The sequence below is a fragment of the Ovis canadensis genome, chromosome 5 (genome assembly GCF_042477335.2).
Source record: "Ovis canadensis isolate MfBH-ARS-UI-01 breed Bighorn chromosome 5, ARS-UI_OviCan_v2, whole genome shotgun sequence".
NCBI classification, from domain to species: domain Eukaryota; kingdom Metazoa; phylum Chordata; class Mammalia; order Artiodactyla; family Bovidae; genus Ovis; species Ovis canadensis.
Window position 1 is genome coordinate 32983415 of NC_091249.1, and position 17600 is coordinate 33001014.

The window sequence follows — 17600 nt, forward strand, 5'->3', positions numbered from 1 at the left end:
TTACATTAAAAGGTCCTACCACCCTATAAGTTATACCCATGTAGCCAATGGCCCTCAAACTTTCTAAAGTCATACCATGCAACAGGTGATAAATAAGGGTTTGGTTATCCTAAGCCAATTAATTTTCCACAAAGCAGATCCACACAAGAGAAAAAGAAGTACGTTTAAATCAACTTTTCAAAGTGGAATATTTCTCTAGGTTCTGACACTGGGTTCTTCTCAGTAGCTAAATTACTGAAAACCTATAAGTAAAGAAAGCTAACACTTATTAGACTCGATATTTTCCAGCCCTACTGCTAAATCTGCAACCAGCTCGATTTCGTTTAATTAGGAGGTAGGTGTGGGCTTGGAGAAGGCAATGGCAACCCACTCCAGTACTCTTGCCTGGAAAATCCCATGGACAGAGGGGACTGGTAGGCTGCAGTCCATGCGGTCGCTAGGAGTCGGACACGACTGAGCGACTTCACTTTCACCTTTCACTTTCATGCATTGGGGAAGGAAATGGCAACCCACTCCAGTGTTCTTGCCTGGAGAATCCCAGGGACGAGGGAGCCTGGTGGGCTGCCGTCTGTGGGGTCGCATGGAGTCGAACACAACCGAAGCGACTTAGCAGCAGCAGCAGCAGCACTCAGCAGTGGCTCAGCGGTAAAGAACCGGCCTGTCAACCCAGTAGACGCAGGTTCATCAGGAAGATCCCTAGAGAAGGAATGGCAACCCATTCCAGTATTCTCGCCTGGGAAATCCCAGGGACAGAGAGGAGCCTGGCCAGCTACAGTCCATAGGGTCGCAGTCAAACACAACTCAGCAACTGAGCACACACGCATGCACTATTATCCCCAGTTTACAACTGAGGAAGCCAGAAGCTCAGCGAAATAAAGTTAAGCATAACCGAGCCATTCCGCCAAGCCGAAAGCCTGTGTACAATATGTTCCCCGTGCCGCTTTTGGCACCCCTGCAGTCGGAAAGTCCATCTCTCATGCGCCTTTAGTATTTTTCCAGTCCCATTTCTTCCCATCTGCGACCCCTTAGAATAATGACCAAAGAGGTAGCAGTCAAGCAGTGATTTTTAACCGCACTTTGCAGTTAAGGAAATAGGCTCAGAAGCCTGTCGGAGCTTTCACGCCAACTAAATGAAAGCTTTGGATTCGAACTCGTGATCCACATATCTGGCACTCCTGCGCGGGCGAGGTTGTCTAAGAGAACTACATTTCCCAGCAAGCCCAGCGGGAATGCGCATGCCCAGTGATCCAGGATCGCTGCGCGGATCTGGCAGGCGGCGGCGGAATTGGCAGGAATTGGCAGGCGGCGGTCACTGGAAACACGGTACCAGCTCAGGTTAGGGATTTCGGCGCCCCCGCGGGTTGAGACCACCTGGGTTTGGTAAATGAGTGTCCCGGAGGATCATAGAGAGGTCTGGAGCCAGCATCTGAAGTCACGGCTCTGAAGTCTTGAGTCTGGGGTCTACGAGAGGACTAGGGTCTTAACTCTCAGCTTTAAGCTCCAGTTTGTGTCTTCAGGCTGGGTCTGGGGTCCAGGTCTGAGTCTGGGGTTGATCTTGAATGTGGCATTGGAGCTTTTGAGGTGACTCTGCTTTCTGGCATTTTGGAACTCTAGTATTTAGTCTGAAGTTCTGGATCTGAAGTCTTGGACTGAGGTCTTGAGTCCCTGGGTATCGGGTACCTACACCTGTCGGGTCTGTGTAGTCAGAGTGTGTCTCTGGGTCCCACATCCTGGGGAAGGAACACTTGGAAGAATCAGGGCTGGGGTGTACAGGGTCCACGGGTGGGAGGGGGAGGTCTGGGGAGACGCGCACAGGTTAATTCCCTGGGGTTTGGAGCCCAGGAAGCCACTGCCTTACAACTGCTGATTCTACACCTCGATTTCCTCCCCTGTAAAATGAGGATCATGGCAGAATCTTCCTTGCGGGGTATAGTGGGGATTAAATTATGTGTTCTCTATGAACATTTACCAGGCTAGATCCTAGTACCAAGTTGGCAGCTGGAAAATCTCATCTTTGTTTTGTTTTGTTTTGTTTTGCTTTGGGTCTTCATTACTGCATGGACTTTTCTCTGGGTGTGGAGAGTAGGGGCTGCTCTTGAGCTGAGGTGCATGGGCTTCTCATTGTGGTGGCTTGGGCTCTACAGTGCAGGGGCTCCGGTAGTTGCGGCTCCCCGGCTCTAGAGCACGGACTTAGTAGTGTGGTTCACTGGGCTCAGTTACTCCATGGCATGTGGGATCTTCCCAGATTGGGGATCGAAACCCATGTCTCCTGCATTGACAGGCTGATTCTTCACCACTGAGCCATCAGGGAAGCCCAGAAAATCTCATTTTTGATTCTCCCTTTCAGATGCTGGCTTGAGCCCAGGGTCCAGGCATGGAATTCCTGACAGCCTCCCAACCCCCTCCAGGACCTCCAGCCATGGACTTGGAAGAGCCCAGGGACACACTTTTGCCCTCTCAGGACCTCACCCGTGATCGCCAGTGGGACCCCACACCAGGAGGCTCCAGCAGCCTGAGTCAGATGGAACTTGATGGGCTAAATATTCAGGACCTGGTGCAACAGTTTGAAACTCTGCCGGGTGACCTGGTGGGCCTGTCCCCGGATGGACCCCCGTGCCCCCTGCACATTGCCACAGGCCACGGCCTGGCCCCGCAGGACATGGCTGACGCCCATGGGCTCTTGTCCGCTGAGGCTGATCGGGAAGACTTGCTGAATCTGTTGCAGCAAGATGAGGGCCCTCCTTCTCAGAAACCTCCTCCGGACCCTGCTCCTCGCCTGTTACAGCCCCCCGAGGACCCAGAGGAGGACACTGGCCTCCAGGAGTGGACGGAGGGAGCCTCCGCCGAGCAGGATGAGGACAGGAGCTCCAATAGCTCCCCAGAACCCTGGCTGGAGACCTCACCTCTGGTCACTCCTGAGGAGCCACCTGCCAGTGTCCAGGTAGAGCCCACCCCACCCCCCAGGCCTCCACTGTTGGGAGCCAAACAGGAGGACTCAGGCCTGCCCCTCTTCTGTCTTCTTCCAGAGACCCAAGACCCTGGCTTCCTACCCTGCCCTCCAGGAGGGTGAGTGTCCCGCCCCAGGGGCTCAGGGGTTTCAGAACAGCCCAACCCGAGTTTCCAAAATCTGGCACAAAGTTAGCTCATGAGGAGTGGCTTCTCGTGAGGCTCTGAGGTTGGTTTTGAGTAGATTCTGTACACCCAGGAGAAGAGAGACAGTCTTGAGAATGTTCTGGAATGGAGGGCAGCCTTGGCAAATTGTAGGACTTGATTCTAGAGCAGGAGTTGGCACATTACCATCCATGGCCCTTCTGCTATGTCTGGTGAGCTAAGATGGCTTCTGCATTTTTAAATGGTTGAAAAAAATTAAAAGTATTTCTTGATGGGTGAAAATGATAGGCAATTCAAGTTTCAGTATCCACAAATAAAGTTTTATCAGGACAAACTCAAGCCCATTCATTCAAGTGTTGTCTGTGGCAGCCTTCATGTTGCCACAGGCCAGGTTGAGTAGTTGCATCAGAGACCGTAGGAAAGATAATTACTGTTTGGCCTTTTGCAGAAGAGTTTGCCAGTCTGCCCTCAAGGCATGAGAAGTACTGTTCTGGCCACCTGGAATGTTCAAGAATATTCTCCCCCCATGCTGCCTGAGGCTCTAGGTCAAAGGACAAGTTCTGTAATCATGGGAAAGGACGCTGGTTTGGACTTGTAGTTCCAAGAAGGTTCTAAAGTCATGGAGCTATGAGTGACCTAGCAAGTTCCAGAACCTGGCATTTTGCCTCTGGTTAAATGTGACCTGGGCTGCTTAGGGCGTTTTGGAATGATGAGCAGAGCTGTCGAGTTTTCCCCCGACTGAGCAGTCTAGAACCATGGAGTAAATAGAATTTATCTCTGATTTCTAGACCATTAGGAGCTGTTCTAGAACTGGGCAGGGCTGTCCAGTTCTAGAGTCGTCAGAAAGTTCTAGAGCTATACAGCAGAAATACAATTCTAGCCACATATCACTTGAAATTTCTTAGTTATCCACATTAAAAAACCACTCAAAATTAATTTGTTGTTGTTCAGTCGCTGAGTCACATCCAACTGTTTGTGACCCCATGGACTGCAGCATGCCAGGCTTCCCTGTTCTTCACTATTTCCCAGAGTTCACTCAAACTCATGTCCGTTGAGTCGGTGATGCCGTCCAACCATCTCATCCTCTGTCACCCCCTCTTCCTGTTGCCCTCGATCTTTCCCAGCATTGGGGTCTTTTCACATGTGTCGGCTCTTCCCATCAGGTGGCCAAAGTATGGGAGCTTCAACTTCAGCATCAGTCCTTCCAGTGAATATTCAGGGTTGATTTCCTTTAGGATTGACTGGTTTGATCTCCTTGCAGTCCAAGAGACTCTCTAAAGTCCTCCCACACCACAGTTCAAAGGCATGAATTCTTCAGCGCTCAGCCTTTTTTATGGCCCAATTCTCACATCCATATATGACTACTGGAAAAAATTAACTTTAAAGTTAACCCAACATATTTAAAATGTTATTTCAATGTACAATTAACATTTTATTTTATTTTATTTTTCAATTAACATTTTATAATTATTATTTTGTAATATGAGGGTTTCAAAATCCAGTGTCACATTTTACACTTGCAGCATGTCTCAGTCCAAACCAGCTGCATTTCAAGTGCACAATGCCGGCCTGTGCCACTATACCCTAGTGGATGGTGCATCTCTGAAACCCCAGAGCAGAGTTGTCTGTTGTCCTGGAATGCTAAGCTCATGAAGGACAAAAGGACAGAACTGGCTGACCTTTGAGTTCACGGGTGTGTGGTTTCGTTCCCTGGGGCCTACATCTGTGGTTCTCCAAAAAAGCAATAGCTATTGGTTAGAATATTCTAGAATCACTGGCACTCCTGTCTGGCTCTAGGTTACTCAGGGAATTCTAGAGCCGTGTGGGCAAAGCTTTTTGAGGTTCTGGGCTGGGTTGGGGGGTTCTAGAACTATGAGCCAAGTTGTTTGTTTCCGGACTGTTCAGATCATTAGAATTTCCAGGTACACCTGCAGTTGTGAATCACGGTGGGGATTGTAGAACCCATGGAAGGGCTTCTGGATGCTCTGTTTTTAAAATTGTTTATTTATTTGGCTGCACCAGCTCTTAGTTGCAGCAGGTGGGATCTTTAGTTTCAGCATGTGAGATCTAGTTGCCTGACCAGGGATCAAACCAGGGCCCCTGCATTGGGAAGATGGGGTCTTAGCCTTGGACCACCAGGGAAAGTCCCCCCAGTGCTATCTTGATTAAGAAGTTCTGGAATCATAGAGTGGAGAAATCTGATTCTAGGTTTCTAGAATCCCTGGCAGAATTCCGTGGTTTGAGACCCATCAGGGAGTTCTATACTCGTGGATCAGGAGCCCCTGGGGTTCTCGATAGAATGAGAGTTTGAGCTATGTGGACAGTTGGCTGTTTGTATTCTGTGCAGTTCTATGACCATGGAGTTGAGCTATGGTCCTAGCCTGATTGGAGAGAATTCTAGAACAGCGGGCGTACCTAACTGTTTCTAGATTGATTGGGGTTCCTGAACTATCCAGCGGAGTTGACCATGGTTCTGGGATGTCACATGTCTTAGAAATAAGAGTGATGCTGTCTGGTTCTAGCCTGATTCCTGGAATTCCAGAAATACAGGGTGGAGGCGTCTGTGGGCACTAGAGCTGTTTTTGGGTCTGGCCATGGTTCTAGACCCATAGCCTGCTCCTGAAACTGCGTGCTCTGCCTGAGAGTTCTTGCGCCCTGGGCAGACCAGGCTCTAGATGGACGGGGGGGCTCTCCATCTATGAGGATCAAGCCTCTGGTCCATGGCTGTGGCTGATGGGATGGCTCTGGGACCCCAGAATGGGTGGACCTGTGTGGCTCCAGGTGCTGAGCCACAGAGCAGAACTTTGTGTTTCCAGACCATCCAGGACTCTGGGAGGAGCCCATAGGGGTGGATGAGGCTGGCGGGGGTTCTAGGGGGCTGACCCACCTCTGCTGTCACCCTCAGTATCTGGCCCCTGCGACCACGAAGACCTCCTAGACGGTGTCATATTTGGGGCCAAGTACCTGGGCTCCACCCAGCTGGTGTCCGAGCGGAACCCACCCCCCAGCACGCGCATGGCGCAGGCCCAGGAGGCTATGGACCGTGTGAAGGTGAAGCCCTGGGCTGGCGGGTGGATGGGCAGGCAGGCAGGCTCCTCCGAGACCCCCTGAGCCTGGAGCGTCAGAGTCTGGGTCTTTGGGGGTTTCCACGCCCCACCCTGCTCCCCACAGGCCCCCGATGGGGAGACTCAGCCCATGACGGAGGTGGACCTGTTCGTCTCCACCAAGAGGGTCAAGGTCCTGATGACCGACTCCCAGGTACTGGGTCGGGCCTGGCCTCTGGGGCGTGGAGGGCTCCACCAAGGGCAGGGCCGAGCAAGCCTCCTGTAGGACACCCAGCTCACTCTCCCAACTCCCGGCAGGAAGCCATGATGGACCACGCCCTGCAGACCATCTCGTACATTGCTGACATCGGCAGCACACTGGTTCTCATGGCCCGGCGGCGCCTGGCCCAGAGGCCAGCAGCCCAGCCCCACAGCCGCCGCCTCTATAAGATGATCTGCCATGTTTTCCAGTCGGAGGACGTGAGCAGCGGGCTCTGGGTGTCCTGGGGGCGAGGGGGTACTGCTTGGGCCCCTCCCCTCCAGCAGAGCCCAACCCTGTCACCCTTAACGTTCTTCCATCCCCACCCTGCTCTGGGCCCCAAGCCATGCATCCCCGGCCTTCCTGTAAGACATTGAGACTGGCAGCCGCCTCCACAAGCTCTCCCCGCCCCAGGCCTGTCTCCCTTCCCTTCCCCTAGATTCTCAGGCAGATGCTTGGGAGGCAGTCCCACTTGAGGGTACAAAGGCCAGCTCTGGGAATATCAGTGTATTGGTGGGGGACCTGAAGAAGATAGGCGGAACCCCCAGAGAAGTGCCGCCCACCCCGCAGGCCCAGCTCATCGCTCAGGCCATCGGCCAGGCCTTTGCCGTGGCTTACAGTCAGTTCCTGCGGGAAAGCGGGATTGACCCCAGCCAGGTGGGCACCCAGCAGAGCCAGGGGGCCATGGGTCCCGGCCACCTCCACAATGGGGACCTCGACCACTTCTCCAACAGCGAAAACTGCAGGGAGGTGAGCAACCAGGCCCCCTCACCCCAGCCCACCAAGTGGACCTGAAGAACCCTCCCACCCCGTCCCTCCCACCTCTTCTAAGCTTCCCTCAATTGCTACCCGTGGCCCCGCAGGTGTTCATCGAGAAACGCCGGGGTGAGGGTCTGGGCGTGGCCCTGGTGGAGTCGGGCTGGGGCTCCCTGCTGCCCACCGCTGTCATTGCCAACCTGCTGCATGGGGGCCCCGCTGAGCGCTCGGGGGCCCTCAGCATCGGCGACCGCATCACTGCCATCAACGGGACCAGCCTTGTGGGGCTGCCCCTGGCCGCCTGTCAGGCTGCCGTCCGGGTGAGTGCTCCAGGGTGGAAAGCCTGCGAGGCCCACTCTGCCCCACCCCCACGTGGCTCCCAGGCACTTACGGAAACCGAGGCTCAGAGAGGAGAAGCCCAGGAACACCCTGCTGGTGCCGGAGCAGGATGGAATGCAGACAGCCTTGACTCTGCCACAAGGCAGCAAGGGTGTTGAGTCTTGACCCTTGTTGCCCAAACGGGGCAACCTAGGCCCAGAGATGGGGAGGGACCTGGCCAGGCCAGAAGGGCAGGACTGACATGGTCCATTCCGTGTTACTGTCTGTAGCCCTGTCCTGTGGGCACTGCTAGAACCTCTCTTTTGACCATAACTGAAGCCCAGGGAGATGAGAGGTGCCACAGCTCTATTAGGCTGCCCAGCTCTGGTCTGGGTTCTTAATCACTTCTCAAGAGTTCTTATAGAATCTACAGCTTCCATTTTATGAGTGGATAAACTGAGGTCCAGGAGGTTGCAGTCTGACTGGAAGTCTGGCAGCACCCCACCCACGACCCCTCCGTGGAGGTGCAGCCAGGCCAACAGCCCCCATCCTGCACAGGAAGTGAAGTCGCAGACGCTGGTGACGCTCAGCATCGTCCACTGCCCTCCGGTTACTACGGCCATCATCCGCCGGCCGCACGTCCGTGAGCAGCTGGGCTTTTGCGTGGAGGACGGCATCGTGAGCTCCCAGCCCAGGGACCGCAGAAGGGGGTGGGGCAGCCCCAATCCCGGCCCCCTCAGCAGCATGGCCCTTCCTCTCTCCCCAGATCTGCAGCCTCCTTCGGGGTGGCATCGCTGAGCGTGGGGGCGTCCGCGTGGGGCACCGCATCATTGAGATCAATGGGCACAGTGTGGTGGCCACACCCCACGCTCGCATCATCGAGCTGCTCACAGAGGCCCACATTGAGGTGGGTGGGGCCTTGTGGGAGGAGCCAGTTGTGGGCATGGTCTAGTGGGAGGAGCCCAGCCCCAGCCTCGGCCTCCTCTTCACCCCAGGTCCACATCAAGACGATGCCCGCCGCCACCTACCGCCTGCTCACAGGCCAGGAGCAGCCGGTGTACCTGTGATCGACTACCTTCACCCCCACCACTGTGCCTTAGCCCCTGCCGGCCCTGGAACTCCGTCCGCGGAACCTCCTCGGCTGGCCGAGGTCCCAAGGTTTCTAGGCTCTATGTTATTTTTTGATGTAAAAAATTAAAGCTTGCTGAATGGGCAAAATCTCAGATCTGGGTCTGTGAGGTCGAAAGAGGAAAGACAACACTGACTGTGGCCCCTTGTCCCAGGAAATCACTAGAAGCCAGTGCTGTGAAAATACTCTATTAAATACCAGGTGGAGGGAGGCAGGTTTCTAAGTTCTGTATGGGAGACTGAGTCTCAGCTCCAGGGAGGAAATAGGAGGACAGGCCAGCTGGCCACCTGGAAGGGGGTCACAGGTCAGTGGCTGGTCCCCAGTCGTAGCCGTCTTCGTCAGAGGACTCCACATCTCTGGCTCGTGTAAACTTTTTCCTCAGAGCTTCCCTCTCATATGTCCTGGGGGTCAGAAAATAGAAGAGGCTATGGGTGGGGAGCGTGTGGACTTACCTACTGTTAACCGAGTTGACTCTGGACTAGGCACAGTGGGTGTAGTCAGAGATGAGCAAGACTCTCAAACTCCTACACATCCTTCAAAGCCCCAGCCCCAATGTCCCCTCCTTCGGGAAGCCTCCTCATCCTCCCAGGAAGAGGATTCCTACTCTCATCGCCCTGACTGCATGGGGCTTGGAGTGGCTCTCTCTGGCTCTATCTCACCCACAAAGCTATAGCACCACAAAGGCACAGCTTGATTCTAAGCACCCCAAAATCCTGGGGTAGGGGGTTGAACAGCCCCAACGTGGAGTATAGGGACTCTTACCGCATGCTATCTTGTCGCCGTTGACCCTGTGGGTGGCGGCTGTCCATCTTAGAGAGGGAGAAAGGCAGTTAACACCCCCACCAAGGAATGAGAAATAGGGATGAGTAATTACCCCCATCCTACCTCCCTCCCTTTGCCCAGGCAGTTCTACCCACAAACTTTCTCCTCGTCCCCACAGAAGTCTTGAAATCATCCCCAATTTTAAATGAGAAAATGGGTTTGGACAGGACAAGGCCTTGGCTGAGACCTCCCAGCCTGTCGACAAAGGGAGAGTCGGGTTTTCCATCTGTGACATCCCTCAGAGTCGTGTTGTCAGGAGTGCATAAATGAGTTCATGTATGTCAGCTGCTTAGCGTAGAGCTGCCTCATAAACAGGATGCCATAGACAGTTGAACAGGTTGGGCACTGCACAACCCCACAGCACCCTTCTACCAGCAACACAGATTTGTACGTTTTTACATTTCCCTAGAGAGGGTCTGCAGAACTTTCTCGAATTCACAGAAGGGCACCTAGGGGGCTGAGGGAGCCCCACAGAGAATAAGTGCTGAGTCAATATTTGTTATTGTTAAATACCTGACTACGATGGGGAGGGACTTGGACTAAGTGTATTCCGTTTAAACAACAAGCTTGTGGGAATTCCCTGGTGGTCCAGTGGTTAGGACTCTGAGCTTCCCACTGCAGGGGGCCTGGCTTCAATCCCTGGTCCAGGAACTAAGATCCCTCAAACCTTGTGGCCAAAAAAATACAAAATAAAGCAGCAGCAACAACCAAAATAAACAATGGGCTTGTGATGTCAAGACTTAGCATCAATCTCTGAATCTAAGATAAGGAAACTCATGCAGAGGTTAAACATTTGTTTTAAGTGACTCTGGTTTAAACACCCTAGAAGTAGGTCCCAGATACTGATGTGATCAGGGAAGTTTCTGCTCCTTCACATCCAGGGGGACAGGGTACAGGGGTGGTGAGTAACAGGCCCCCTACTCTTCTCAGCCCCATCCCCAAACCCTTGGGTGCTACCCCCATGTTCTGTTCACCTGGGCTCCCCGGGGACCGGAGGGTCTCCCATGATCCTGCGGGATCCGGGGCTCATCCCCTAGCACGGGCTCTGAAGACCGGGCCAGGGCTGGCACCCGGGGCCCCTCATCCACGTCTGTGTGGGGCCCACCCTCGCCATCCGTGTAGCCTTCACCGTCCGTGTAGACGCTGCCCTCGCCATCTGTCTCGTAATCACTGTTGACCCGGCTGTCGCAGCTCAGGTCCGCGGAGCTGTCCGCCAGCCCGTGGTGGGGGAGGTCCAGGTTGTCTTCTGAGGAGCTGTCCAGCTGTGAGTGCACATGGCCGGGCTAAGCCAAGACCCTTCCCCCTCCTGCCTCCAGCCCCAAACTTCCTTGATCTGAGACCAAACCCCAGACCCATGACACCACCCTTCAAATTCCAGTCCTCAACCTCAAGTTGAGGCTTAACTCTTGACCCCAAGATGAGTTTTCACCATTGACCTTATTCGAGACGGAGCCACCACATCTGAACTGAGCTGCAAGCCTTGACTCCAGCCCCCAGAGAAGACCCCAATTCCAAAACCCAACCCCCAGTCCCATCTCACCCCAGGAACCAGGTCCAGAAACCCTAACCTCAGGGTCAAATCTTGGCCACACCCCTCAGCCCCTAACTCCAGGCGGGTCCCACCCCCTGGCTCAGGTACCTGGTCCTCAGCCGTCCAGATGGGCCGCGTCTGCTGCTCCTGGATCACAGCCTTAAGCTCTTGGTACCAGGAGTCACTCGTACCTTGCAGGGGGATGGTGGCTACAGGGACGGGGCATCAGCATGGCCAGGAGGCTCAGGCCAGGGCCCACCACCCACCCCAGACCCTCGGCTCCCATCCCACCTGTGAAGAGGTGGTCGCTGTACTTCCTCAGCTTCTGGGCCTGGGCATAGAGGCGGCGGGAGCTGCGGCGGGAAGCGGGGGCCAGCCACTGGCGCAGGGCTTTGAGGGCTGTGCGGCTCTCAGGAACACAGAAGACCACGATGGGGTAGTATTGCACGTAGTTGAGGCGCTCAATGGCTGAGGGTGTCACATCCAGGAGTGCGTGCTTGTCCTGGGCCGGGCCAGTGCCGGGGGCAGTGGTGCAGGGCCAGGAGAGAGAGAGAGACGGAGAGACAGTGGAGAGAAAAACCACGCCCAGAGACAGAGCATTGGAGACAGGTGAAGAATCAAACAGATGGAGATGAAGAGTCTGAGGTCAGAGTGGACCCCCAAGCCACTCACATCTGCAGGCCAGCATGTTGGCCTGGATCACAGTGTCTTGAGCACAGAGCCCCCAGTTTGATTCTCTGCCTTTTCCCAGGGCTTGCCACTGCATGACACAGGGCAGGCTCTGTCCCCCTCAAGCCCTCCCCATGAAAAAGCCTCCAAAATGGGCCTCCATGGAAAATCACATCTGTGTGGCATGGGCCCAGAACAGGTTGGAAGCCTAGGCCTCAGTTTCCCCATCCATGAAATGGGACCCACAGCAGAGCCTTGCTTACTTTCTCCGCAATCACCCGCACGGTGTCCAGTCTGATGATCTTGGAAGGGCTCTCAGTCCTTGACACGCTCTCTGTGGAGGGGAGAGGCAACTGGCAGCTTCAGGAGGGCAGTCACTGGTCTTTCAAATTCATGTCTACCTGCCCCTCCCTTTCTCAAGAACCCACCATGGCTCCCTATGGCCCTTGAGGGAAATCCTAACACCAGCAATAATAGCTCCTGTTGGCCTCATGCCTGATATCACACTGGGTCCCCTCATGAACATGACCCTCACCTCCTCCTCCTGAACAGGAGTGGCTACTGGCCCATCTGGCAGATGGGAAAACTGAGCCTCAGGGACATAAAGTCACCAGTTCAGAGTCACTGAGCCAAATGGCATGAGGAGCTGGGTGCAGAGTCTGAGCTCCAGACACTTACTCTCCAAGGCTCAGTCCCAACTCTAGGCCTTTGCTTGGGCTGTGACCGAAAAGAATCTACTCTCACCCCCATGTGTCTTCTATGACCCTAGATGGAGCACTGCTTCCTCCAGGAAGCTCTCCTAGATATCCTGGCAGCTGAGGGAGAAGGCATGCCCTGCTCTGGGGTGCCTAGAAGGGAGGGGGCCACAACCTTGCCTTTTTCTCTTTGTTGTGGTAATCTGTGTAACATAAAATGTACCATCTTAACTGTTTTTAAGTCCATAGCTCAGTGGCATTAAATACATTCACAGTATCATGCAACCATCCCTACCATCATCTCCAGAACTTTTTCATTTTCCCAAACTGAAACTCTGTCCTCATGAAACACTGACTCCCCATCCCCTCCCCCAGCTCCTGCCCCACCATCTATTTCCTGTCTCTGTGGATCTGACTCATCTAGGACCTCCTGTGAGTGAAATCAGACAGTATTTTTCCTTTTTGTGTCTAGCTTTTCTCACTGAGCATCAAGTCCTCAAGGTCCATCCATGTTGTAGCAGGTGTCTGAACCGCCTTCCTTTTTTTAAGGCTGAGTGATATTCCATGGGTAGATGGAGCACATTTTATTTATTCACCACCTGTTGATGGATACTTGGGTTGTGTCCACCTTCCGGCTGGTGTGAATCATGCCGAAACTTCATGTACAAGTATCTGTTCAAGTCATAGCTTTCAGTTCTTTCCACGTATCACCAAAAAAAATTATTTTAACTTCTTTTCAACCATTTTAAATTTATAAATACCATTCTCCATTAGCAGGCTGAATACAAACAACCAGATTTAGCCCAGGAGCTATAATTTGCTGATTCTCTACCCTATCCTAATTGTTTCTGTAGTTGTTCACTTTCGGTCTCTTCCAGAAATTCTGTGTATTTGTTCAACACTGTGTCTAGAGCTCAATAAACAAATGTCTTGAACTAACGAATGGACAGCTGGCAACTGTCTAATTGGCTCCATTGTCGGTGACTGCCTGGTAAACGTGTTAAGAAGGATTCTGAGGCTCTCTGGGCAGAGTGCCAAGATCGATGAAAGCTGCATCATTAGCAGCTCCCTTACCACACTGCCTCAACCCCAGAGGCTGAGAAAGGGTTTCTTTTTATTTTTTAATTTTTGCCACACCCCATGGCATCTTGGTACCAGGGATCAAACCCACACCTCCTACACTGAAAGGTGGAGTCTTAACCACTGAACCACCAAGGAAGTTCCTAGGAAAGGGCTATGAAACGATTCACCAGTGAGGTTGCTAAAGGACCCAGTTTCTCACCTGCAATTTCAAACTTGTCAGGCATCTCAGCTGTCAACTTCTGCATAGCAATGTCAGCCACAGGTCCCAGTATCACCACCGGGCGCTTGAAACTCGCTGAAGGGCAGAGAATCAATGACAAGAATCAGGATCTCATGTGGGGCAAGGACTGCTAGACTCTTGCACAACTGTTTCTTCGTTTTCTCCACAGTACATCTAGTGAGGCCCATGGCTGCCCAGCTAAAGACTACAACTCCCTGCATCCCTTGCAGCTAAAGGTGGCCATGTGACTATGTCCTGGCCAATGGGATGCAAGCAGAATGATAAGTCTGGGTTGTATCCTTCATGGAAAGGTAGGAGCCCTCTTTGACTTCTTACACTAGGCTGTTACTTGAAAGAAAAGGAAACTTCTTGTTTATACAGCTGGCCCTTGAGGTCTGTTAGAGCAGCTGAATCCAGCTAACTCAGTGGTTGGTAACTGCCATTACAACCCTCAGGCCACATCTGGTCCATTGCCTATTTTTGTAAATAAAGTTTTATTGGCACAGAGTCACATCCGGTTATGTCCCATTTCTCCTGTTTGTGTGTGTGAGTCGCTCAGTTGTGTCCAACTCTCGGCAACCCCATGGACTTGTAGCTCACCAGGCTCCTCTGTCCATGGAATTCTCCAGGCAAGAATACTGGAGTGGGTTGCCATTCCCTTCTCCAGTGAAATCTTCCCAGCCCAGGGATCTCCTTTATTGTAGACAGATTCTTTATCATCTGAGCCACCTTCTCATTCTGGGTCACCTGCTATTCCCATCCTCCCACTGTTCTAAAAGCCTCTGCACCTGGTTTTAATCCTCTGCCCTGAGGCTGTATGAGCTTAATCTTTTCCCTTCCAGAATCTGGATAAGGTGTATTTTAACATCTGGTTCTCAGGTAGGGAAAGAATCTCCTGGTTTTGTGTGTATGTATTTTTGTCCTGGGCTTCCCTGGTGGCTCAGTGGTAAAAGAATCTTTCTACAATGTGGGAGCTGCAGGAAATGTGGGTTCAATCCCTGGGGTGGGAAGATCCCCTGGAAGAGAACATGGCAACACACTCCAATATTCTTGCCAAGAGAATCTCATGGACAGAGGCGCCTGGTGGGCTACAGTGCACAGGGTCACGAAGAGTCAGACATGACTAAAGCGACTTAGCATGGCATGACATGGCATTTTGGTCCTAAGGTAACCAAAAGTGGGTGTTTGGGGTGGAAGGAGGAAGGTAAGGATTGTGGCTTTTGAACACTCTTATTTGAGGCCCTTCCCCTCCTCCCACCCTGGCCCACCTTCTCTCAGGACCACGCGCTCGTACGGTGGGTAGTGACCCTGTTTGGTCAGAGCCGACAGATCCTCACGGCTCCGATGGGTGGTCTTCTTGGCTCCCCGACGAAGACCCCGCAGCCGCCAGAACTCAGCCCGTGAGTTGGAGCCCGCTGAGGCTCCAGGTATGACCCCCACAGCCCGCTGGGCAGCCTCCAGACTGGCCAGCTGCTCAGCCCTGGAGAGAAGGGAGGAGGTAAGTGAGCACCAGAGTCCAGCATGACAGCCCCAAAGATGTCCATGGCCTGAACAGGGGGCCTGTGGACATGTCGCCTCAGTGGGCAGAGGAGACTTTGCAGGAGGGATTAAGTTAAGGTCCCTGAAATGGGGATGACCCAGGGTCATCACAGGGTCCTTATAAAAGAGGGGTGGGAGGTACTTCCCTGGTGGTCCAGTTGTTAAGAATCCACCTGCCAATGCAGGGGACACGGATTCAATCCCTGGTCCAGGAAGATCCTAATACCTGACAGCAACTAAGCCCCTTCACCACAACTACAGAAGCCTGTGTGCCCTAGAGTCTGTGCCCCAAAACAAGAGAAGCCACCGCAAGAAGAAGCCGGAGCCCTGCAGCCGAGAGTAGCCCCTACTCACTGCGACTAGAGAAAGCCCATGTGCAGCAAGGAAGACTCAGTGCAGCCAAAAATAAATAAATTAAAAAAAAAAAAAAAGGAGGGGTGGGAGGGTCAGAGGCAGAGAGAGACAGGAGATGCTGCGCTGCTGGCTGTGAGGATGGAGGAGGGGCCACGAGCCAGGGAGGTGGTGCCTCTAGCAGCTGGAAAAGGCAGGAGCTTACACTCCCCTAGAGCCTCGGGAGGACCCAGCCCTGCCCACATCTCCACTGAGCCCCATCAGACGCATTTCGGACTTTGGACCTCCAGAACATGAGATGATAAATGCATGTTGCTCAAAGCCCACAGGTTTATGGTAATTTGTTACAGCAGCTGCAGGCAACTGATGCTAGTGCTGCCTGGTTGGCTGGAGCCTTCTGCATGGCTCTCTAGAGTACACCACCAGGGATGCTAAGTAGCGATGCTAAACCTAGTCCAGTGTGCGGTTGGTCCCCACCTGCTCTGGTTGGGGATGATGCCCCGCTCCTTCTCCCGGAGGTCACGCCCCATGCGCACTGCCAGCCACTGGCCTCCCCGGGCGGGACTCTGCCCGGGGCCGGGGTACAGCGTGTCCAGCACGTGGAAGACGTCTCCGCGGGTAAAGCCCAGGCCGGATGGCGGGCTGGGCTCCATCTCAAAGTGCGTGCGGATATAGAAGGAGTCGCCCAAGCCAGACCGCACCATCTTCTGGAAGACTGGATGGGGAGACTCTGTGAACTGGTGGGACCCAGACCCCACCCCTCCCCAGGGCCTGACTGTGGATTGCACTCAGCCGTGGGCCACGCACACCTTTCTCTCTCTCAATCTCTCTCTCTCTCACACACACACACACACACACACACACACACACACACTCACTGTCCTGCTTGCGCTGTGTCACTAGCTCCACTTCCTCGCCAACTGGCAGCCCCAACAGGAAGTTCACAGCCTCCTCCCGGGTCAGGTTCTGGAACGGGGTATCATTCACCTGCCGGGAATGGGGTGCAGGGGTGGGACGATGCCCCGGGTGAGAGATCCCAGCTCTTCCTCTCGACAAAGCTCTCAACCCTCTCCTTCCAGGGCTGCTGTCAAGAGTCCTGGAGATTAGGGGATGGCTTTCCAATGGAGGCATTGCCTTGTGGCACCCGGGCTTCACACACACTCTTGAAGGTTTGACCCGGAAACCAGGAAACGGGAAATATAATCAATTCAGGCACAACCAAGTCTCAGTGAGTGGTCAACATCAAGACACAGGAACGGGGGATCTCAGCTGTGACAGGACCAGGACACTGGTGGGAATTTGGTGAAACATGAAAGAGGCAAGATAGGGACTTCTCTGGTGGTCCAGTGGTTAAAAATCCACCTGCCAATGCAGGGGACAAGAATTCGACCCCTGGTCCGGGAAGATTACACATTGCTGCAGAGAAGCTCTATACAGTCAGCAAAAACAAGACCAGGAGCTGACTGTGGCTCAGATCAGGAGCTCCTTACTGCAAAGTTTAGACCTTAGTTGAAGAAAGTAGAGAAAATCACTAAGCCATTCAGGTATGACCTAAATCAAATCCCTTATGATTATTCAGTGGAAGTGATGAATAGATTCACGGAATTAGATATGACAGACGCAGTGACTGAAGCACTATGGACAGAGGTTTGTAACACTGTATAGGAGGTGGTGACCAAAACTATCCCCAAGAAGAAGGAAGACGCAGAGCAGCCAAAAATAAATTATATATATATATATAAAAATTCGAACATCTCTGAGGGCCTTGCCAATTCCCAAGGAGGCCCAAGAGGAGGGCTTACAGGCAGCAACAGACTCGGGGACCACCCAGAATGCTCACCGCCAGCCACCCCAGCTAAAACTCCCGCTCACCTGCAGAATCTCATCTCCCTCCAGGATGCCCTGCCCGTCAGCCGGGCTGCCCGCCTGAACCCCGGACACAAAGATGCCCACGTCATTGCCTCCGGCCAGCCGCAGCCCGATGTTCGTGCCCTTGAAGAAGCGGACCACCCGCGAGTCTGGGCTGTACCTGCGCAGAGAGGCGGAGGCGGAGTCAGGTGGGAGGCGGAGTCA

At 53.5% G+C, this 17600-nt stretch overlaps 2 protein-coding genes across 7 annotated transcripts in view; one reads left to right on the forward strand and one right to left on the reverse strand.

Annotated features, from left to right (window-relative positions):
- The first annotated feature begins 1225 nt into the window (after positions 1-1225).
- Positions 1226-8706, forward strand: APBA3 (amyloid beta precursor protein binding family A member 3). Of its 3 annotated transcripts, XM_069589454.1 has the most exons (11): positions 1226-1335; positions 2348-2941; positions 3027-3066; positions 6017-6162; positions 6283-6369; positions 6474-6635; positions 6985-7164; positions 7278-7490; positions 8047-8166; positions 8255-8395; positions 8484-8706. In XM_069589454.1, the coding sequence occupies exons 2-11, from the start codon at positions 2375-2377 to the stop codon at positions 8553-8555; spliced, it is 1728 nt and encodes a 575-aa protein (XP_069445555.1). In that variant the 5' UTR covers positions 1226-1335; positions 2348-2374; the 3' UTR covers positions 8556-8706. The 3 variants fall into 3 exon arrangements, with proteins under 3 accessions (XP_069445555.1, XP_069445557.1, XP_069445556.1); XM_069589455.1 differs by lacking the exon at positions 6474-6635 and having other exon boundaries at positions 1242-1335; XM_069589456.1 differs by lacking the exons at positions 6283-6369; positions 6474-6635 and having other exon boundaries at positions 1236-1335.
- An 83-nt stretch (positions 8707-8789) lies between these two features.
- TJP3 (tight junction protein 3) overlaps positions 8790-17600 on the reverse strand; it is a 30395-nt gene continuing 21584 nt past the window's right edge. For all 4 annotated transcript variants that reach the window (XM_069589453.1, XM_069589450.1, XM_069589452.1 and 1 more), the window contains 11 exons: positions 17400-17556; positions 16406-16514; positions 16005-16242; positions 14906-15117; positions 13617-13712; positions 11903-11973; positions 11262-11472; positions 11079-11179; positions 10414-10701; positions 9380-9426; positions 8790-9018 (listed from right to left, as the gene is read on the reverse strand). In XM_069589453.1, the coding sequence (XP_069445554.1) occupies positions 8916-9018; positions 9380-9426; positions 10414-10701; positions 11079-11179; positions 11262-11472; positions 11903-11973; positions 13617-13712; positions 14906-15117; positions 16005-16242; positions 16406-16514; positions 17400-17556 (1633 nt within the window). In that variant the 3' untranslated portion in view covers positions 8790-8915. The remainder of the gene's footprint in view (positions 9019-9379; positions 9427-10413; positions 10702-11078; positions 11180-11261; positions 11473-11902; positions 11974-13616; positions 13713-14905; positions 15118-16004; positions 16243-16405; positions 16515-17399; positions 17557-17600) is intronic.